General features: G+C 40.7%; 2 protein-coding genes across 2 annotated transcripts; both read left to right on the top strand.

Annotated features, from left to right (window-relative positions):
* Window positions 1–627: 627 nt before the first annotated feature.
* dnajb14 (DnaJ heat shock protein family (Hsp40) member B14) lies at window positions 628–16884 on the top strand. Its single transcript, XM_076294760.1, has 8 exons — window positions 628–805; window positions 3863–4037; window positions 8198–8343; window positions 8460–8645; window positions 9289–9374; window positions 9671–9780; window positions 13694–13866; window positions 15996–16884. Exons 1-8 carry the CDS (start codon window positions 673–675, stop codon window positions 16118–16120), a joined length of 1134 nt encoding a protein of 377 aa, XP_076150875.1. The 5' UTR covers window positions 628–672; the 3' UTR covers window positions 16121–16884.
* Window positions 16885–17381: 497 nt separating this feature from the next.
* Window positions 17382–19957, top strand: pla2g12a (phospholipase A2, group XIIA). The gene is made up of 4 exons (XM_076295971.1): window positions 17382–17768; window positions 17968–18044; window positions 18175–18340; window positions 19131–19957. Exons 1-4 carry the CDS (start codon window positions 17564–17566, stop codon window positions 19247–19249), a joined length of 567 nt encoding a protein of 188 aa, XP_076152086.1. The 5' UTR covers window positions 17382–17563; the 3' UTR covers window positions 19250–19957.
* Window positions 19958–22591: the final 2634 nt, after the last annotated feature.

Here is a 22591-nt window from a genome sequence, read left to right as displayed (position 1 = left end):
ATTTACAGCACAGTGCACATTAATTAAACAGAAATTCCATTTGATACAATGTTCAGTGTCTGTTTCTTGCACTTTGGTACTTTTTTAAATTTTATTTTATTTTTTTGTCCTTTCATATGCCATTCAGAATTGCAGCTCTGAGTCCTGCACAGGCCATTTTAGGGCTGGTAAATGGTCCATAGTCTTATGACTAGGCCTACATTTATGAGCCTTCTTGGTAGGCTACATACATGCATGTATGATTGATGAGATATCAGTCTAGATGCATCTTTAAGTCTGAGCCTTTAGGCGAGGTCCTGCCAAAGGGAAAAAAACTTTTCGATTATCTATTCTCACTACACCAAAAATTAGCTGTACAGTATACAGTACATACAGTCTATGGGCTGAACTAGAAATGTTGTGGGTACATCCATTTAAACATTAAGCCCAACCGTTTCGTTAATATAAGAATTCAATTGTTGATACAAAAAAATAGGTAATGCTCCGGTAAGTTTTATTATGTTATAAAGGATATAAGTTTAATTAAAATGCTATTCTCTTCTTCATTTCAATAAGACATTTATCCAGAAACTGGTGTCGAATGTGCTGCATTGAACGCATGGAATTTATCGTTTTGCGGTTGTCAGCCTCTCTCAAGGTATCAGCTGAGTGGGGGGTGTAAGAGGAAGGAAGATGGAAAGCAACCGAGACGAAGCTGAAAAATGTATAAATATTGCTACGAAAGCCCTAGCAGCAGGAGATAAAGATAAGGCGGTAAAATTTTTGCATAAGGCTGAAAAGCTCTATCCAACCGACAAGGCGAAAGGTAAGATTTAAAAGTCATTTTATGGTAACGGTAACGTTAGCTAACCTCTTACATTCATTTGGGCTTTCACTCTCTAGCATAGCTAACGAGTTACTCGAAACATCAGCTAACTGGAAATATGCTAAGCTAACCTGTAATGAAATGTTATGGTAGCATTGCTAGGCTATTTGCAAGCAACTTGGCGTTAGCTACAACCCCTCCCAGGCTTACACCAGCAGTGGTTAGCAATACCTAACCATTGGTAACATTAGCTAACGACAGTGATTATGATATCTTTATAGAATAATCCCACGGTTAACTTCTTGACCTAATCTTAATTTAATATGGCCCAATGACCTAACAGTTTGTGATTTATGACAACGTGTCAATGTTGTAGTTGTGTTAAATTGACAGCGGTTATAATGATCAACGTCACCTAGCTGGCTAACTCTTGGCGTTAGCTTTTTTGCTAGGTCTTGGGTAATATTACGTAGCAAGAAGATGACCACTGATCAGGTCCAATCATCATCAGAGTGTTCTGTGGCATTTAATTCCCTTCATTTGTAGGGTCGATCATTAACTACTTCCACCATCCCCTCCTGGCACTAACAGATAACATTATCGGGTTTTATCCATAGATCGAGGTTGTCGGGAAGTAGCTGCTAACGTTAATAACGTTAACTGTTAGCTATAAGAAAACATTGCTAGTTGGATGGTAATGATCAACAGAGGTGTATGCAGTCATTTTACGAGTGCCTGGCATTAATGCTAACCTCGAAACGGAAGAACAAATTGCCTTAAACGGAAGATTGTCTGCATGTAGAAAAATCATAATAGAAAGATAAATCTTATGTTGAAATGTTACTCACTACACATGTGAGGTTTGTAAGCAACATTAACACTGGTTGACGTTGTATTCGTCGTAGTTGACAGCCTATGAAAAATGTAACGTTAACTAGCTAACCTACGGAAGTTTGTAGGCTGGTAAATAAATGCAACCCCTTGTACCAGACTTAATGTCTCCCATGCGAGCTAGGTGTCAATACCATTAATGTCGGGTAATGCGTGAAATATAGCCACCCAAGCTTGGAGAAAATTCTGTCCCGTCACATACTGATTTTCAACCATCTCATTGCACTTCTAACACAGTAGTTCATAATGTTGACATCTTGCTGGTGCGAATGCGAACCAGCATTCCGATGTGTTGTCAGTTTGTGCGGTCGATTCATACTCCGATGATGACTGTAACAATACTCTAGCAAAGAAGACTAAAATTGTTACATGTGTGGTCTGAATGGTTGGATTCTTTCTTTTGAATTTGTGTCCCTTTTATGGTGGCCTCATGAAGCTCCCTCATATAATAATGTGCAGATCCACCATGCTTTTGTGTCTGGCTAATCTGCAGGGGATTTGAAGGGAAATGGGGCAGTAGGTAAGCACTGAGCATGGATCACAGGTGGTGGTAATGGACTGTGCAAAGGAAGCAGTAGGAGACAAATAGGATTGGTGGCAATTCTCCAATGAAGTGATTGACCCTAAAAGAGGCAGAGCACTGCCTTCCAACATGTATGTCTGTGTTATCTGTTCTTGTAGAAAGTGTAAAGTAATGGAGAATTGGTCCAAACAAGAAAATCCGATTAAACAACTTGAGGGAAAAGAATATATAAGTATTAGTATATATACTGTTTTGATCCTGTGAGGGAAATTTGGTCTCTACATTTATCCCAATCCGTGAATTAGTGAAACAAACACAGCACATAATGAACACACAGTGAGGTGAAGCACACTAACCTGGAGTAGTGAGCTGCCTGCTACAGCGGCGTTCGGGAAGCAGTGAGGGCTTAGGTGCCTTGGGGTTAGGGGTTAGGTGCCTTGCTCAAGCCGTAGATGGGAGAGCAGTGCTCAACCACTTCCCCGCCCACATTTTTCCTACTGGTCGGGGATCGAACCGGCAACCTTTTGGTTACAAGCCCGAAGCCCTAATCAGTAGGCCACGGCTGCCCCAATGTGTAGGCTTCATGTAGGCTGCCCTGTTAATGCTGCTATATGCACATCCACACCTCCAATGATTTTATGATCTTTTCCCTTTTTAAACGGGTCTCAGATCATGTTAGGAAAAATTGATTCATAATTCTCCGGAGCCTCTACCTGTGCCTCTCTGGCGGTCATTATCAAACATAGGTTTGGTTGATTAGCCAATCACCCTGCAGATGGGAAAGGCAGTCTTATTGCTTGTTGCCTAGCCTACAATAAGTTAACTTGAGTATTATAGTACCTTCATATCTGAGTTGTACTTACCACTGTGGTTACCACAAATTCACCACTGACTACACTTCAGTATCCCAGTTATTAGGCTTATCCCCAGGGTTCCCACAGGTCATGGAATTTCTGGAATATCATGGGATTTTGGAAAGTCTATTCCAGACATGGAAAGTCAGGGGATTTTATCATTTTGGGGGTAAAGTCATGGAATATCAGGGAATTTTGTTGTAGCAGCTCAAAATGTACTTGCCAAAATGCATTAATGCAAAAAATATTTCCACTCAGATTTGTTCTATATCTGGTTATTAGCTTTACTGCTTGCTTGAGTAGTTGAAGTTAGCCCAACTGTTTTTTTATTCAATGTCCATTTATTAATTTATCGCTCTAAAGAGTAAAAGATTCTTTTACTGGTTAGAAATGTTGTCTGATTTTCTTTGGGTTTTCAGCACCCCTGAAAAATAAAGTAAAACATTGGAATTTCCATTGCTTTCATTCAGTCAGCAAAAAAGAAGGCAAATGTTGCTGATCAGCCATTGTTTTCAGACGCTACAAGAAGTATAACTATCTGACTTGATGGCTGCCTTTTTATACTCCTTGCCTTGCTGGAGCTGTGCCTCAAACTAGCCTAAACTTTTGACCGCATCTATATACTTCACTCTAGGAAACTTACACGTTTTTATAAGGCTAGATATAGGATAGTTTTCATTAAAAGCACAGGTTTGGTACCACCTTAACCTTAGCCCCCTGATTAAGCATGTAGTTTGAAAGAGGTGAGTGTTTTACATTCTGTGTGTCTGTGTGCAATCTGTATGGCAGTGTTACTAGACGCTCTGTCAAGGAATGGCAGCTCTGCAGGGAATGGCAATGCTTACCACAGGAAGCCCTCTGAGACTAACGACACTAACCAGCGGTCAGACAGAGCTGGCCAGGATGCAGCAGGCGGGGAGCCTGCCAAGCCATACACCAAGGATCAGCTGGAGGGGGTGCGAAGGTGAGGGACCACCAAATGTTTTCTTCAGACACTCTCTTCATTTTTCCACCCATCATTTCTTCTGTTGTCCCTTTGCACTGTCCTGGCTCTGCCTCACCGTGCACAGCTCTGTGTATTTCTTCAATTTGTACCTCCATGGTCATGGCAGGTTCCACATGTTCACTCACCCTTTGAAGACCTCTTAATGCGTTCTCTGTTTGGTGTGGGCTGTGTCCCAGTTCTCTGCCGTTGATGGTGAGAAACCGCAGCAGTGGGTAGCACCCTTTTTGCTAGTGAGATCATTTGAGTTTTGGCATGGCCTAGTTTGTGGGTTCTAGCGTAGTTCAGCTAACTTTGTCATGGTCTGTGAATTGGATGCTTCAGCTCAACAATGTTTTTGTACTGTGTTTTGGATTCTCTTCTCTATTGTCAGGCCAAGCTGTTACACCAAAGCATGTTTCACATTTGTTCTAGTATAAGAAGTTTACCCTGCAGGCAGACACCTACATAATTCATGTTAAGTATCTTTGAGACATCTCTGGATTTTAGTTGCATGATTCATGCCTCTAGGGTAGACCTGAAATTCTGGTTGGGCTGTATGCCCTCCTATAAATGTTTTTTATCATGTGAGACACATGACTTACTACAATGCAGTTGTGGTAAGTACCCGAAGCTAAGAAATTCCACATTCATATCATTCACACTGAAGAGAAAAAGAAACAAAGCTACCATGTTTGCCTTAGGGAAGCAGACAGAAGGCGACACCAAGTTAGCCATCTCTTGCAGATGGTAAAGGCTCTGGAAGGACATTGTGAGTACTCTGGGAGTCCAGTGCCTATCATGTCGTAGCATTGCATCAGTATTCCCATGTGGGAATAGTTACGGAGCAGTGCCCACAGTGCTCAGGGTCCCCTGCCAATGCAGGTGAAGCCAAGAGCGCCGCTGCTCCTACAACACCAAGGCGCGTGGAGACCAAACATAATGATATTAATATAATAATAAGACTTTATTAATCCAAAAGGACATTTTGGATCTGATCATGTCTCACCATCACAGAGTCATTCAATCACAGCATTTCTATTGACTACTCCTGGCATTATTAAACATGGTTTGCCTCAGATGTAGAAAAAGGAAGATTTGAACAGGCCTGAGTTGTATACACAGATGGATAGGATAGCTAAGATGGTGCCCAGCAGTCTATTGGCCACTGTCACAGATCTTTTGATATAGAAAATAACAACCTTGATTTTTTTGTATAATGTAAGATGAAAGCCAGGTGTCCAAACAGTGAATGGGACCCTGAGGAGGGGAGGGAACCGCCCAGCAGCTCCACAGTGGGGCATCACAGTCCAACATTAGAAACAGAACAAATAAATACTCAGACAAGATGGCAAAGAAGAAGGCAAAGAAACACACCCACAGTTATAGTGTTAATTTCGTCAGACGAGACGAGAGGAAAAATGTTCGTCAACAACCTTTTTTTCCATGACTAAGACGAGATGATGACGAGACTGCGCTAATGTCCTGAAACACTGACTAAGACTATCTTAAGATGCATTATTGTTGACGAAAGAAGACGAGACTAAAATGTTTTGCATGAAATAAAAACTAAGATAAAATTTCTCTTCCATTTTTCGTTTACAAAATGAGAAGACAGAATAGCTGTTACCTTTTCAAAATATTCCGAATGAGTTCATGGTTTATGCGCAGCAGCTTTCCTGTAGGCTAGTCTACGTGCTGTTGCTGCAACCCTGTGGCTGCAGCAGGAAACTACATGGAACAAAAACACTGGAAATTTCTGCCAGAGTTAGGCTTTATGCCACAATGCTACATACCCAGAAGTTGAAGCTTCTCTCATACATATACAAATTAACATCCCCCAGAATGTCAATACGAAAATTTTCAGCAAGTAATGTCAACTATTTAACTAGTTACACTGATGATGCAAAGTTTGCTAGCAAGTAAGCTAATATGGAAAGTTCGCTAGCAAGTTAGCTAAGATTGAGAGTTTGAGTTGCGTTTGGGCGCATATCGCCATCTAGCGTGGCGGAGTAAAACATTCATACTTGGGTCCAAGACAGTGTTTCTCAAACTTTTTTAGATGAAAGACCACTTAACTAATCAATAAAAAAGAAACGCACGGACCACCTAGCTAAAAAAAAAAAATAGACCTAGCAGTATATTAGCCTACACAATACTCACTGAACCACCTTGCTTATTGTCTTTGCACTTTGTTTAATTGTGTCAGAGGATTCATATGATTTAAACTGGCATATCTGACATAGACAGTGTTGTAGAACAGTTTGAATTTACATACAAGTTGGTTCAATATTGCAAACAACTCATCTATATTATATTTTACCACGTCTGCTCGTGGACCACTTGGGATAGCTTGCGGACCACCAGTGGTCCCCGGACCACACTTTGTGAAACACTGGTCTATGAAGATCATGACAGTGGTCCAGTCAAATCTTTTACTGTCTATGGCCAAATCCCAGCCGAGCTATAACTGTAGCTCGACTTACCTGTGCATGTACTGAAAAACATGCACAGGTAAGTCGACAAAAAAATCAGAATGAGTAATTATAACAGTCGAGTAGCCCTGTGGACACACAATATTGTTAGAAAATTGAGATGTGTGAAACACTATTTGACTGAAATGGTAATCAAATAATTTGTTATAAAAAAAGACTAAAATGTTTTGACTAAAACTGACTAAGACTAAAATAGCTTTAGTTTTCTTTTGACTAAAACTAGACTAAAATGACGGGACTTTTAGTTGACTAAAACTTGACTAACAAAAATGATATTTGAATGACTAAATATGACAGACTAAAAAGGACATTTCGTCACAAGACTTAAGACTAAGACTAAATTAAAAATAGGTGACAAAATTAACACTACTTAAACACATTTATGGCCACGGTTTGCAGCATCTATATTGTAAATATTAACTCTCCTTTTCTGGAACATGACTACAGAGAGCATCCCAGAGTACATTTACACATTTACAGGCCTAACCACTTTTTAAAGACTTATTCTGTGAATGTCCTTCTGTGTAACACCATCTGTGTAAAAACCTATGAGTAAAAATGTTATTCCACCACAGACTTCTTTGTAAAAGATTGGCGCTCAATAGGATTGATGAATAGAGTAATTCTTTTTAATGCATTTTACTTTTTGTTTTTCTGCTTCTCAAGATTGCCACTGAGTAGTCAATGAAGTTTGCCCTCTTTTGCATTAGTTTTGCATCAGCTCGGAGCTGAACTGGCACTGTGGCTTTGTCGCAACCTGCTCTGGTCCGGCTTGTGTGTTGTGTTGGCTGATGTGACCGGTTTTGCAGGGATGTGCTGCCTTTTAATCAGCCCTTCAAAGAGGACATTGCGGTCTCCGCAATGCTCGACTCACCCTGCCATTGCCATGGAAACCCCTAATACTTGGCTAAGTGCCCATGAGGCCATTGGGGGAAGGGGCGCGCGTGCGCGCGTGCGTGCGTGCGTGCGTGCGTGCGTGCGTGCGTGCGTGCGTTTGTATGTTGGGGTGGGGGTAACACAGAAGGATGGAATAAGGCAGAGGGGAAATAAAGAGATACAAACTCCTGAAAATCCCTGAGGTGTGATAGGATAACCCGTTTACATTGGTTTTTGTACCCTCTTCTGGCTAGTCTACACTGACTGAGTCGGGCAGCTATTTGAGACAATCCTTGAGGACTTGGCCCGTGATCCTTTGGGACTGCATGTCATGTTGTGCAACAAACTGAGATGATTGCATCTGAACTGCACATCTCCCTGAGTGAGCTCTAATTTGCTCTCTGGTGAGTTTTCTATACTTAGAGGATGATGAAGAGCATAGGGAGGATTCCAGGATTGTGTTGACACAATGTATTTGTCTTTAAAAACAGTCTGAGAAACTACACTGTTTTAACCTAAATGCCTGGCTTGTTTTTTCTTATCACATAACCCTTAGCACCCTTAATGCTAGTATTCGTTTGCCCATGCCAGATTTTATTCTTTCCCTTGGTCACTAACACTTTGAACACTTTCACTAGTTCACTACCACTGTGCATTTTATGATTGCCGTTACTCCATGGCATTATAATATAAATGTCATGTTCTGTGCCACTTGCCTATTACAGTGCGAGATTCAAGGAAGTAGGTGTTTAATGTCTCTGTTCTCTTTAGGATAAAAACCTGCAAGGATTACTATGAAGTCCTGGGAGTTACTAAGGAGGCTGGTGATGAGGACCTGAAAAAATCGTACAGAAAACTTGCGCTGAAGTTTCACCCGGACAAAAACCATGCTCCTGGTGCCACGGAAGCCTTCAAAAGTAATAATGCCTCTTCCTGTCAGAGCAGCCCCATTTAAAACTATACTGTGGCAGTGTTCCGCTCCACTCTGAGTTGTGTTTCTGACACATGGCGCTTCCTGTGTTATTTCAACCAGAGATTGGCAATGCCTATGCTGTCCTGAGCAACCCAGACAAGAGGAAGCAGTACGATGCCACAGGAGGAGAAGAGCCCAGCAGCCCAGGGCACGGACACGGCAACTTCAACTTCCAGCATGGCGGCTTCGAAGCAGACATCACTCCAGAAGACCTCTTCAACATGTTCTTTGGTGGAGGTTTCACCTGTGAGTGACTGTCATTAACCTGACTTTACTGAAGACCTATAACCTTTAAGTGCTCTAAGGATTTTCCTAACCTCATGTTTGTTTCTGACATACCATACCTGATTTCATTGTTTGGGACATTTAAAGTATTCGGGACATTTTGCCGTTTGAATGAAAACGTGGTAGGTGTAAGTCATTCAGAAAAAAGACTTTGGGTTGCCATGAAAGTTAATGGGCTATTTTCATTTTTAGCAGGGTTATGTAACTTGGTCTCAGGGGCTTTTTTCTATCGCTGTCATTGCCTCATGTACAGAATTGTGTGACGGTGGTTATTTGAGGAATTTAGGCCTCCGCTCTTCACCTGCAGTCTAAGAATACAAGTGTCCCAATTAATATGGGTCATGCTTCTGTTCTATATTATTGCCTCATCATCCAAACACCAAACATCCTTTAATGACAAATATGATCATCATCTTTATACTGATGTGAACACATACATTTGAATGTGTAAAGACCTACTGTGCCGTGTCTGTTCTTTGCAGCGTAGTGTATGGCTTAATAGGTCCTGCAATTTCTTGCATAGATGTGTTTCTGTTAATCTATGGTAATGGAGTTTTTGTACAGTTGATGTTGAGATGGCTTCTGTGTTTTGTTCTCTCTATAGCAAGCCCACACACGTTCACCAACGGCAGGGCGCGCTACAGCCACCAGGAGCACACCCAGCGAGAGCGACCAGAGGAGAGGGGAGATGTGAGTGGACTCCCACGGGCTGCCACACTGCCCCACATGCACTCCTCTTCTCTCATATGACTTTTCATTTTAGTGCTTTAGGTGCAACTGTGCTGGTGGCAATACAGCTTTCTCCCAATTATTCTCTACAATAAGGAGGACATGGTCATACAATATTTGAAATCAATGAAAGGATATGTTCTTAAGATTTTCTTCACATTGTAACATACTCTATGTGCAACTCTAACCTTGAGACATTCATTTTGGTGAGCCTGTGTCCTGTCCTGTCTGAAGCCTGTGTCCTGTCCTGTCTCCAGGGCGGATTCTCCATGTTCATCCAACTGATGCCCATCATTGTGCTCCTCCTGGTGTCCATCCTGAGCCAGATGATGGTGTCCACTCCCCCATACAGCCTCTATTCCAAACCGTATGTAGCCCTAAACACACCAGATGTGCAGATACACTTACAAACATACTGGCTGATTTCCTGTTGTTCCTGATTGAAACTCTGTTGTGCTCTGTATAGTGGTCTATACCTAGATACTCCAGTACTTAAAATATTTCATTAAATTAAGGCATTTAAAAGGCTGTAACTACGGCTGTGCAATTAATTGAATTTAAATTTTGATCGTGATTTTGGTTCCAAACGATTGAAAAAACAGTATAATCAAGAAAAAACAATTATTTTGCCACATTCTGTTAAGAAATAGGGTTTTTGGAAATCAATACAATTTCAACTCATACAGCGCACCTATTCACGCTGCACTCGACACGCCCCTCCCCTCTGTGCACAGGCCACTCAGTCAAGCAGTTTTGGGTTGTGTTGTGTGTGTGTGTGTGTGGCATGCTGCAATTGACCGTTCGCAAAAGCCACGCCCCCTAGTTATTGTTACTACGCCCGTCAAACTCAGAACAGAGTTGTCTAGAAATTCAATGGTACAGTCAAAGATCCTTGATTACTAGCTTTAACCCTCTCTGGTACAGTAGCTGTTAAGACTGTAAAAGTTACAGCACAAGAGGCTCTTTTAGAGAGCCACAGACCTAAATTCATTTACAATCATTTACAATCCGTTGAAAGACTGCAGTATGACATGGAGACACATGTATAAAAACTCATATCTAGCTTTGTTGGGTGACAAACTTAAACAGGAGGCGAGTGTGATTCACTAATATTAATATTAGCTGTGCTAGATAGACTTGCATGCATGTTACAAGGACACTGGGCCATGTCATGTAAAGAACATGTTGCTGCCAAAAAACGGAAACATAGCCTACATTGCAGAGCCACTTCAACTTTATTTTTATGTGGTGAATAAATGTTACACTACGGTGCACAGCCCACAGATCTATAAAGATCAGTGGCACAGCCCCATGCTTCTCTGACGTGACGAAGCTAGCACGTTATTAGCAGCGGTTAGCACTAGCTAACTATGCTAACGTTAGTTATCTAGTCCTCCAAGTGACAAATCATATACAATGCTGCCTGGCAATGCTGAAAACAATTAACATCCTTATTTATCTGACTTACATTGAATTGACTGTGTGGCTTAATCCACAGATGTGGTGGAGCACTGTTTCGTTATGGTTTGCTAAGGAGTAACCCTTTGCTTTAAAATAGTGGAGATCTGGGACCAGAGAATTTAATCTAATTTAACATAATTACAGAAAACGTAATCAAGATTGAAAGGCATTATTCTGTGTATCGGTCTTGTCACATATGTCATTTGACTGTCCTTTTCAACTCACTCAACATCACTATAAAATCACATAAAACCGGACAAATATCAAGGCTCCCAATACATTTCTATGGAGCCGTAAGGTGAAGTTGACTGGCCATGTCTGCCTGCACGGAGCTACTGGACTGCCATTGGCTCATCTGCGTTCGATGGGCGGGGTTTTGCGAACGGTCAATTGTAACTAGAGCATTCTCTGCTGAGTTTGTTATTATCACTGTCAATCGAGGAGGTCAAACTATTAGGGGTTTGCACGGACGTCACGTTCTGGCCGGTAACCATGGTAACCCAGCACGCGCGGCCATATTGGCGGTACTCAGTGAATGAAGCACTATGGGGTATTATGCACTTTGGATATCTTACGTGATTGTAGCCATGTCTAAACAACAGAAAAGCTCATCAAAATGCGTCTAAGATGCAAAGGCATATAGGGCAGGACTTGGACCACAAGAAAATGCGCGATTTGGACCACAAGAAAATGTGCGATGTTTCGAGAAATTACAGTTTATGGGCAGCGCAGATCCATATGAGTTGGGTGAGGGAGACGAAGTACCAAGTTCAACCACAAGCGCCCCCCTTCCTCTGATAACTTCTGGCATTATTCTCCTTTCTCCCTGGTTTTCTAATAACTTTTGGAAGTTGATACCTACACCAGATGTTTTTCTCAGTCTGACCTATTGGTACAACCTAAAACACGGCAATAATTAACCATTTTCCTCGACGATGTTAGGGATTTACTTCAGTGCCTAATGCTTTCTAATGAGGCGAGTATCTCCAATATGGCAACGTCCAAATCTGATGACACGCCGTGCAAACCCCTAATAAGTATGTATACTCTTTTGATCCCGTGAGGAAAATCCCGGCGCAGTGAGCTGCCTGCTACAGCTGCACTCGGGGAGCAGTGAGGGATTAGGTGCCTTGTTCAAGGGCACTTCAACCGTGGTCGGGGATCGAACCGGCAACCCTTCGGTTACAAGCCCGAAGCCGTAACCCAGGGGTCTCAAACTCAAATGAGCTGAGGGCCACTTCTGCCAATGTCATCTGATTGGAGGGCCATGTCAGTGTTAAAGAATAATACAAAAAAGAAACAAAACTACAAACAGAAAGTGCAATTTTTTTAAATCTATTTTTAGACACCTGTGCTAGCAACCTTAGCTTATAAATAAAATAATGATAAAATAAATATTAATACAAATTATAAAAACAAACAAAAAAGCATAGAAACAGGTAGGCCTATGTGTGTGTTTCACACCAAATAAAAATATTTTCCTCATAACTTTTTTAAACCTGGCAAACTAGGCGTCAGGGTTAAGAAAGCAACACCATTGCATTTTTATATTAAAATTTCAAAAGGCCATGGCTTGAAAGTGGTCAGAGATAAAGTCCTACTGTAAATGTAAACATCTTTGAGTATAAACAAAAGTTTTTGAAGGGGGTACATTTACCCATCTAATTTGCCACTGGATGGCAAGCACCTCAAATTATGCACCTTTCAGTAAATACTGGATGAACATATTTGAGCAAGTTTACTTTCTTTTTTGTCATATTACCCACATAACAGGAAAACACCTAAAATGTATACCAACAATAGTAAACTATTACTAGCCTATAACCACAAGACCTACAATAAAGTATCCTGGTCAAATCAGTTCCTATCGCGGGTGACTTTGTAGTTCTTCAGAGCCCTATTTCGACTAGCCCTGCTGTCTGTACCACGTCCATTACAGACACTTATCACGATTACCACTGCAACCTCCAAACTATGTTGGGCAGAGGGTCGAAATAAGCATGGTATGCTTAGTGGACACTGTCGTACACGCAAAGACGCACCTCCATTCACAGACTCACCGTGACTATCACTGTCAATAGACGATCGATCATAATCTCCAAAAGGATATTCTCCTTCAGAATCAGAATAGGTGAATAACAGCCTACCTAAGACGTTTTTCAACATTTAGTGTAGGCCTATTTCTGCTTCAATTTGTGCAAAACTATGGCCTGCATGCCTTTGCGTCATTACAAATGCACGTCTCTGTGTTTCTCGCGTGTCATACAAGTATTTCCTGAAAACTTGCAGCGATTTTGGGTTTGAATCAAGCTCTTTATGTCTAGCAAATAGTGGAGGAGAGTACAAATGAGATTTGTCATCGTACTTGGATCTACCGTCTATTAATCAGTATCGTTGTTTGTCGCAATTAAAAATACCCTCAAGGGCCGGATTACATTATTATTTTGACATACGCCGCGGGCCGGAATTGGGCCGGACGCAGGCCAGATTTGGCCCGCAGGCCGGGAGTTTGAGACCCCTGCCCTAACCAGTAGGCCATGGCTGCCTCCACTACTCAGAGAACTTATGGCAAGATGGCTAATCTAACGTTAGAACACGCCTGTTTTTTTATTTTATTAGCACGTTACAGCTTGTCTATTAGCTTCTACTAGTGCAAGAGGATAACCGTTAGATCATTAACACCAGGGCTGTAGTGGAGGCTAAACGCAAGTAAATGCAGGTACAAGAACCATGCCTAAGGGTCAGGGTCCTGGTATAAAGTGTATTGCTGACATGCTTTCTGAGGCTCAGTGTGTGTCTGTGTGTTTGTTTCATTGCAGGTCAACAGGTCAAACGATTAGGAGGCAGACTGAGAACCTGCAAGTAGATTACTTTGTTAACAGAGACTTCAAATCAGAATATAAGGGAGCAGCATTACAGAAAATTGAGAAGAGCGTAGAGGATGACTATGTGTCAAACGTACGAAACAATTGTTGGAAGGAGAGACAAACAAGTAAGTTACTACTCTACCTATCTTCTACTCACACAGCTCTTGTTTATGCAGGTCTCATGTGTTATGTTGTGTTTCAAAAAGGTTTAATATTTCAAACAAAGAAGAGTAGGCACAGGTAATCACAGCAGACAGGAAAACATCTGGAGCTCATGGGTCAATTCAGCAATTTTTTTAATATGGTGCAAACATTTCGTCAGTGATACATTGACGTTTCCCAGACCTGCTGCGTCAAAACATCAGTCTAAGCGCTTTCAGACATCGTGTAAGACCGGAGGTTCTGCCGATGTTAAACGGTGGGGCCGTATATCTGAACGACATAACCGGTCATATGGAAGTCCGAATTCACCCGGTGTTTATACTACCCCCGACCTAGTATTTCCTCCGGACATTATGTAAATGTGCTGTGTCTGAACGAGGAGTAGAACATTCGGTTAAAATCACACCTAGTGAGAGGGCGTGTTGGTGACGTTTCTTTCATGCGTCCATGTGGTTAGATCTGACTTAAATGCCAGTGTTATGATGGAGTGGCATAGTGCTGTCCAGAAAATCTCCAACCTGGAAAGATGCAGACATCACGGAGCTACTGTCGATGAGGGCATACAACATTTTGATAGAACACCTGAAGGGAACGTTAGAGACACGTTAGGCTACAACTGCATGGCAAGGAGAAACGAATTCAGAAGACTGAATCATCATAAGCAGAAGGCGCTGAAAAGGCAGTAGCCTATAGCGACGTCGTTGACGACAATAACAGGAGTATTTAATAAATTGTTAGCCAACATGGTTTTCTGTTCATTGATAGCCTTCATGACCTGCTGAGCTCCCTGATATTTGCTGAGCATATATGCCTAGAGAAAATGAAAACGAAGAAAACCCAACTTTGTTCCAAGCTCCTTACGTAAATGCTACACATGGGGAGAGGATGCTTTTGGAAAAAATAAACCATGAAAAAACGAACAACTTCACTGTTATTAATGTTAGTATTTTGTTTGTTGCTTAAAAACGTTGTATGATGTTGAAGTCTTGAGTTAGCCTACTGAATTGGCTGGTAGCCTACCATAAAGTTTGTGCATGCTCTCTCTCTCCAACGCAAACCAGATTTGGGGTTCTATAGCCTAGCTAATTCTGGTACATAACGTTGAAAACAGATAAATGTGTTTATTTGAAGCACACATACAAATACTGTAGGCTAGGTCAATTTCAAGTGCCCACTTACGTGACTAGCCTACTTCAAGTATTAGCCTTTGCACAATAGATTTCTTCTTCTTTAGCCTACATAATGATAGGCTATATTTTGTAAACAAGAAGCAGCTGTGACAGGCAGCGGCCGCATATAATCTGCGTCATGTCTCAGCATCTTGTGAACTCTACAAGCCCCCACCCCTCACTCGACAACCACACGGAGATTCTGTAATGTGCGTGTATGTCGTTCACACATACGTCCGTGTAAGGTCAGTATTAGGTCCGCAGTTTAGCATCATATCTGAATCATCCGAAGGGTAGGACCTCCGTTTGACAAACCTCCTCATATACTCCGGAGGTTATATCTGAAAGCGCTTTCTGTTAGCACCATATAAAAATTGCTGAATTGACCATGTGCTCCAGAAGTTTTATTTTCTGCTGTGGTTTAATATTTGTCATTTGTTATATTATTATATGTTGGTGGTAATATGCATTACAGAAATGTGTAAATTAAGTTATATGCTATGTGTTTTTATAAGCTTAAGCTATTAAGCTATGTGTCTTTTATCCACAACAGCCTTTGACCCACTACAAAAATTCTAGTGTAGTTGAACTGGATGCACTTCATATAATTAAGCAGGAGTGGTCAGGGGGCACAAAATCTACACCTAGAATCTTCTCTTGCTTTTTTCTCTAGTATCAGTATGGCGATTAACTGTGTCTTTATGGCTGTTCTGAATATTATATTAAGTGAATAGCTAACTTTGTATCAATTGTGAAATGCACAAGTCTGAAATTAAGTTGAAATGACATCAAGCTTTGTAGAATTCACCTTTCACCATGAGAGGGCGCTCTGATATCACAACTAAGAAGAGAAAGCCAGGATCCTCCAAGAGCTAACACTTATCAACTGACAATCTTATCTTGTTGTTTTCTTTCTTTTTCAGAAACAGACTTGCTGTATGCTGCCAAGGTTTATAGAGATGAACGTCTTCGACGGAAAGCGGAACAGATGACCATGGATAACTGTCAAGAACTTGACAGATTAAACAGCTTATTCCGTGGGGGATGAGACCCAAGCCTCTGGACATTTTAGAGTATATATATGAGAGAATCTATGTATGTAAATGTAAATGTGTTTTTAAGAAACCATGAAAATAGGACAAAATCTACTAAAACCAGACCAATGCTAATCATACTGTGAGGTCTTTTAAGTCGTTCCCTTCAACACTCCAACTCACTCCAACAAACTGCCTCGATGCATCACAGGGAAACCAACAGAGATTTAGTCTATCTTCCAGTACAGAACCTTACAAACCTGTGTCCTGTTTTAGCTCCAGGGATAAGATACTAGTCTGAGGATTTTTTTTTTGTTTATTAATGGACAGACTTAAGTATATTGCAAGACTCTTGGTGCAAATCTGAAAGAGGCGCGCACACACACTCACACACACACGCACTCAAGTTCACTTAATTCTCAATCATGATGGACTTTAAGATGATCAGAAGATGCTTTCCTCCATTTGACTCCCATAGAAGATTACTAGTACCCTGAAGAATCCATCATAGTGGTATGCTTCCTTGCTGTTCGATACATTATTCAATGAAACATTGTGAACTTTGATACAAATGGTAAAAAAGTTGCCAATGTTTTGGAAGGGGATTTGTTCCCAGGCCCTGTCAGAATCCTGCTGAATGGACTACTGGACTATCTGATTCATGAAGTTTATTGTACCTTTTTTTCTGAATGTCTGAACTTATGGAATAATTTAAGTTTCTAGAAAACATAGTATTTCTTCATTGCTTGACTAATCATTTTAATAAAATGTAAATTATTACCAACACGGTTTGGATTACTAACCATGTACTATTCTGATGCTGGGGTGAAACACTGGGGTTTCATTCATCATGAGTATTGGGGAGGATGCATATTTGCATTATACCCCCCCCCCCCCCCCCCCTCCATATTTTACACCCATATGTATGGAACACTCCAGATTAAAACAGAGGGCATTAAGCATTGCTAGTGATTACTAAATAAAGTAAAAAGACTGCAAAATGGCATCAAAAAACAGTTTGAAGAGACGGTAACGTTGCGGAGTTTCTGCGGCACAATGTCATGTTTTTTTTTATTTAATTTGTTTACTTCATAAAGCAAATATTTAAATTGATGTACAAACTACTTTAACAACCGGTCCTCGAAGATATGGGGACACTACTTTCTTGAACATTGTACCGGTGCCACGCAGACCTATGTGACTCCTTGGGGGATTTCATTGGTTAATATTTTGACGTGACGCAATACCGGAAGTAAACCTTTTGGCCAAGTCAGAGCCATCTCTGGGCAAGTGCAGAGCTGTCAGTTCCAAAGAAAGGCGCTTGCTAATTACTGGATCACAGGCGATAAAGAAACAAAGTAACCTTAGGAAATGATGCCCGTGTCCCCCTTCAGTTAGTCTAAACGGAATGTCTTCATAATTTGTTGTCCTATTTTTTTGTGGGATTAGGCTTAACTATGCACTCTGTTGCCGCCTTCGCGTTAGCCATGCTATTGACTGGTGTGTTTTCATCCCAACATGACCGCGAGCCTAAAACTCCAGACTGGCGAATGACTCTGAAAACCATACGAAATGGCATTCACAAGATAGACACCTATTTAAATGCAGCTTTGGATCTTTTTGGTGGGGATGACGGACTCTGTCATTACAAATGCAGTGATGGTAAGGGCAGCTAATTTTAACTTTCACAATACTTTTAAACGGAGACTGTTCACCTGTTTAAAGGATGTCATAAGCCTACCCTATAATAATTAACCTGAAAAAAACATAGGTGCTCCAATCTCAGAGCAATTATATATCAGCTAGCCAGCCAGGGTATGATATGTGGTGGGAGCAATAATCTTGTTTTTGTTCTTTACAGGTTATGTACCAAAACCCCGTCCAGATTACAAACCTCCTCCACCTAATGGGTGCGGTTCACCTCTGTTTGGATTTCAGGTCTGAAAGAAATTTACAGTCGGGCTACTAGCCTACTAAAAATATACATTTGCTATCTTCCAACTAAACACTAAATATGATTAAAAAAAAAAAAAAAGCATTTACTTTACATCTCTAATGTCTCTCAAAGTTTGATATTGGGATCCCATCCATGACGAGGTGCTGTAATCGGCATGACCGATGCTATGACACTTGTGGAAAAGAGAAGCATGTCTGTGACGACCAGTTCCAGCAGTGTCTCGAGACCATTTGCAATAATGTGCAAAAGACCCTAGGACTGGCCCAAAGTGTTCAAGGTGAGGCCTCCCAGTGCCAATAAAGAACCAGTATGCACAGAGAAATGGAAAACTAGCACCTTACTTGATGCTGTTCAGGATCTCTTCTTGCTATGTGCTGAACTCTTTCAGCTACAAATGGCCGACATCTGAATAACTCATACTAACCAACCGATGATGATGATGATTGGCATCCTACTGTCATGAATGACAATGTGTGGCACTCTTCACATACTGTACGTGTGTGTACTGTGTGTGTGCATTGTTTTGTTTCCTTTTGCAATATTCCCTATAGTGTCACATGTAGTTAGAGAAACACTTCTGATGTTTTGAGATTGAGTGTCACATGACATCAGGGGTATAAAGCCATCCTCTAGTTAACGCCACTTGGTTCTGCCACCTGTACGCTCACGGCAATCCAAACTTTTTTATCTGTAGTTCCCTGTTGGTGGAACGCGCTACAAGTTCCTACCATAGCAAGGGCATACCTCTATCTTCAAAAACCTCCTGAAGACCCAACTCTTCCGAGAGCACCTCCTGTCTTAGCACTGCTAACAGCTGGACATGCTTACTCTAGCACTTACCACTACCCTCTTTCCTATCCTGACTATCCCTCATTTCCCTCCCTTGGCTTTGCTTGAACTCTTATTCTATTTTATGTGAGTAGTACGTATTGCTGCACTAACCTATATATTTATATATCCTAGTGGCACTGTACCTTTATTGTACCTTGATTGTTGTAAGTCACTTTGGATAAAAGCACCAGCTAAATGACTGTGTGACTAAATGTTTGTTTGTAATATTTCTACAGCATGTGAGTCTGCGGTGACTCTCCTGTTTGATGCTGTCATGCATATGGGCTGCAAACCCTATATGGACAGCCAGAGGGCATCATGCATATGTCACTTTGAGGAGAAAATGGATCTGTGAAGTTCTACTTTGAACAACTCTGAGAATACACAGAGGCCACCAGGCCTGCCATTCAGGATTTAAACAGCCGAGGATCTCATCTCATATTATTGATCGGACCTGCTTCATTATGAGCTTAACACCATGATTAAGTCTGCATCAGTGTGGCTGCTCTGGCCGTGACTAGTTAATGATATCACTAAAGTGATAGGAAGGATCTCAGGGATGAAATTGAGTCATAAATGACATTGTGAAGAAATATTATAGGCCCTGATTGAAATGATGGGTAAAGTGCAAAGTCAGGTAACAGGTTAAGTTCAGGTGCATGAACTAAAGCCATTGTGTGTATGGTCCTCTTAATGGTATTAAATTAGCAAATCCATTTTGTTCAGTTGTTAAATAAGCTCCAGTTAGACTTTAGACATTTAGACTTTAGACACTCTTTGCCCATCATTAGAATTAGGGCCCTGTGTGTTATAATGGTGAAAACATCTAGGTTAATATCAGTTACCTGATGCAGTATAGCTATTTGCAGTTTGTAACATTATTAAGGTTTCATGTGGTGTGTGTATGCAACACATTTTTTAAGTTGCATTCATGAATGTTTAATAACATGCCTCTGAACTTGAATATTATTTGGAATGAACAGGTTTCTGGATGTTACAACCATGCCTGTGCTAATGAATTTGTGAAATAAAATATTAGTGCACTATGTGCTTTTTGCATAAAGCCAGTGGATCATCACTTATTTTATATTGTAGTGTTTGTGAAAATGAATATGCTCTTGTATTCATACAGCGAATACAGCTCTCCATTCCTTGCACACTTTGGGAATGAGTACGCTCTTGTACTCAGTATGCAAAAACAATCTGAATATCCTCTTGTATTCCTGGGTGCTTAAACGACGAGCTCTACTAGAAAAAGATTCAAAGGCAGGCCTGGGAACCAATTAGACCAACAAATGCACAACAACAACAATGTTCTCAAAAGCTTCAAAATGTATTACAAGAATCAACCCGTAGCCTATATGTAGCAGAATGATTGGCCTTTGCATGTATCAATATCATGCTTGACATTTGGGTGTATCAACATGAAGAACAAAAACAACAACGAACGAACGATTAAAAGTTTTTTTTTGTCAGGGACGTCACTATGATTGAAAGACAGGGAGGCTTAGCCCCTAGAGTTGTACGTAATGTGCGTGCATAGAGCGCGTCGGAAAATTTTCATCACACCTTAAAAGGGCTTCAATGAATTGATTATTAATTAGGGACACCATGCCATTTTTCACTCAGTTTAGTGTGCAATTGTTTTGGTTTGAATATTGCTTGGTGATTGTTTGATTATTGAATGATCACATAAGTGAATAGTAGTTTGTAGTAGCTAGTAGTTAAGCAGCACTTGTTCTTAAGTTTTCTTATTTTTCCCGTCTCCCCAATTTTTGGCCAGCTCTTGCACCTAGGCCCTTTGAGACAGAGACACCGTTCCAACTTTAAAACGTCCGGTCAGTACCGGTATAAGTTGCTCGTGGACATGACGTCACGGGAGCATGTCATTCTTCCGCCATATTGGATTAAACAGAAAGCGAAACTAAATTTTCACAGGTCACAAATTTGGTCCGAACTTCACGAAACTTGACGTACATGATCTTGGACCAAGCCTCACAAAAGTTACTATAAGCATTTTTGTAAGGAAGTTAGGTATTATCTCAGGAACACTGTCACGTATCGAAACCAAACTTTGTACATGAACTCGGGACTCCAATGTGAGGATGCACAAGATGGTGTTCCTTATTATTACGCTGGAATTAGAGTATAGTTCCATGTCAAATCAGCCTAGAAAATCGCCACGTTTCATTTTCCGTTGGTCTTATTACACTTTCTAACTCGAGAGGAGACAAGTTTTAAATAGGAAAATTACCGGAAATCTTAGTCATTTTTAAACGTGATGCTCAATGCGTCAATAGGCTCTCAAAACAATTCCAAACAGACACAAGGTGCCTACAGAGCAGGCCCATATAGATTATTTGTCAAATAAACCAGTAAAACAGTATTAGTGGATGGAATATATAACATCAGTGTTTCCCATACATTGACTAATCTGTGGCAGGCCGCCACAAAATCAAAACAGGCCGCCACACAATAATGTTCTATGTTGTACTATTTAAATAATTTAAAAATAATTCAATCATTTTTATTGAGCTAAACTTTTTACACACGCAGCCTTTCCTTGCCCCTCCCCGCTTTCTCTCGTAAAGAGCCTGCTGCCTCTCCTCTGCATGTACATTTAACAAAACATAAATGATTGTTGAAGGATTGTTGTTGCCACATAGAAGCATTGCATAGCAGGCTTGTGCAAAATTCCAGAATTGAATTGAAACTGGCTCTTCAATTCCAATTGAATTATTGAATTTCTCTTGCATTTCAATTGAGGTAGCAAACAGGAAGCAGAATTGCAATTCGAATTGTGCACAACCCTGTTGCATAGAAGGCGGCGTGCTAAACTGCTAATCCAAACCATTGAATGGATTTGTGAATTCAGTTTCATGTTCACAAAAGCTGAACATTTTGGCCTTGGCCTTATGGCCTCAGCCAAGGGTCCCTTGAGCTGAAAAAAGTTGAAGGCCCCTGTACTTTATGGTAAATCAAAACCAGTCGCCACACAATAATGTTCTATGTTGTACTATGTAAATAATTTAAAAATAATTCAATCACTTTCATTTCATTCAACTAGGTTACTCGTGCATGCTCTATTAATTTTACTGACTCTGACACTAAATGTTTGCAAAATCCCGATGTAAATGAAAATTTTTTCCAAGACTCAGAACGGTTTGTCTCAAGGAGAAGTATAAACCTTTAATTTAACTAACTACGCAGAAAACATTATGAACTGCATGATCCACACATATATCAGCAGCCTTTTAACTGTTACAATTGCAAGGGTTCCCTAACAAACGCCTTAAAGTGACAGGCACTCAATTAGCCCCACCCCCCACCCCCAAGTCAGCCACCACCACAAATTGAATCCAATTCTCTGGGAATCACTGAACATTCACACCCAACTTCTGTCATAGCTCATATTGTAAAGGTGAACTTTACTAATACTTTACTAATAAACCCGTTTAGAAATCTGGATGGTTAAATTACCTGTTCTGGTGAAAATGACTTTTTGAAAATGACTTTAATCTCAGAAATTATTTCTGACTTTATTTCTCGAAAATGTTTACTTTTATTCTCAAAAATTTTGACTTTTATCTTGAATATTTTGACTTTTATCTCGGAATTTTCAAAAATATTTTCTCTTCATGTGGCTCTAATACGCTTCCGTAGGTGGCGGCGCTGGCTAGCTGTATTGCAGCAGAGC

Source organism: Alosa pseudoharengus, unplaced genomic scaffold, assembly GCF_046254945.1.
Source record: "Alosa pseudoharengus isolate Yale_2024_CS ecotype anadromous, Long Island Sound unplaced genomic scaffold, YU_APseudo_1.1 YU_APseudo_1.1_scf_2, whole genome shotgun sequence".
NCBI lineage: Eukaryota > Metazoa > Chordata > Actinopteri > Clupeiformes > Clupeidae > Alosa > Alosa pseudoharengus.
Note: the sequence above shows the minus strand (reverse complement) of the source record. Positions and strands in the feature narration are given on the sequence as shown.

What these genes read in the sequence shown, in the direction of transcription:
- pla2g12a (XM_076295971.1), top strand. Translation starts at nt 17,564, where the DNA reads ATGCACTCTGTTGCCGCCTTCGCGTTAGCCATGCTATTGACTGGTGTG. An exon ending in TCATTACAAATGCAGTGATG is followed by an intron (nt 17,769 to 17,967) that starts GTAAGGGCAGCT and finishes TGTTCTTTACAG; the next exon opens with GTTATGTACCAAAACCCCGT. An exon ending in CACCTCTGTTTGGATTTCAG is followed by an intron (nt 18,045 to 18,174) that starts GTCTGAAAGAAA and finishes TGTCTCTCAAAG; the next exon opens with TTTGATATTGGGATCCCATC.
- dnajb14 (XM_076294760.1), top strand. Translation starts at nt 673, where the DNA reads ATGGAAAGCAACCGAGACGAAGCTGAAAAATGTATAAATATTGCTACG. An exon ending in CTTTGGTGGAGGTTTCACCT is followed by an intron (nt 8,646 to 9,288) that starts GTGAGTGACTGT and finishes TTCTCTCTATAG; the next exon opens with CAAGCCCACACACGTTCACC. An exon ending in TTGGAAGGAGAGACAAACAA is followed by an intron (nt 13,867 to 15,995) that starts GTAAGTTACTAC and finishes TTTCTTTTTCAG; the next exon opens with AAACAGACTTGCTGTATGCT.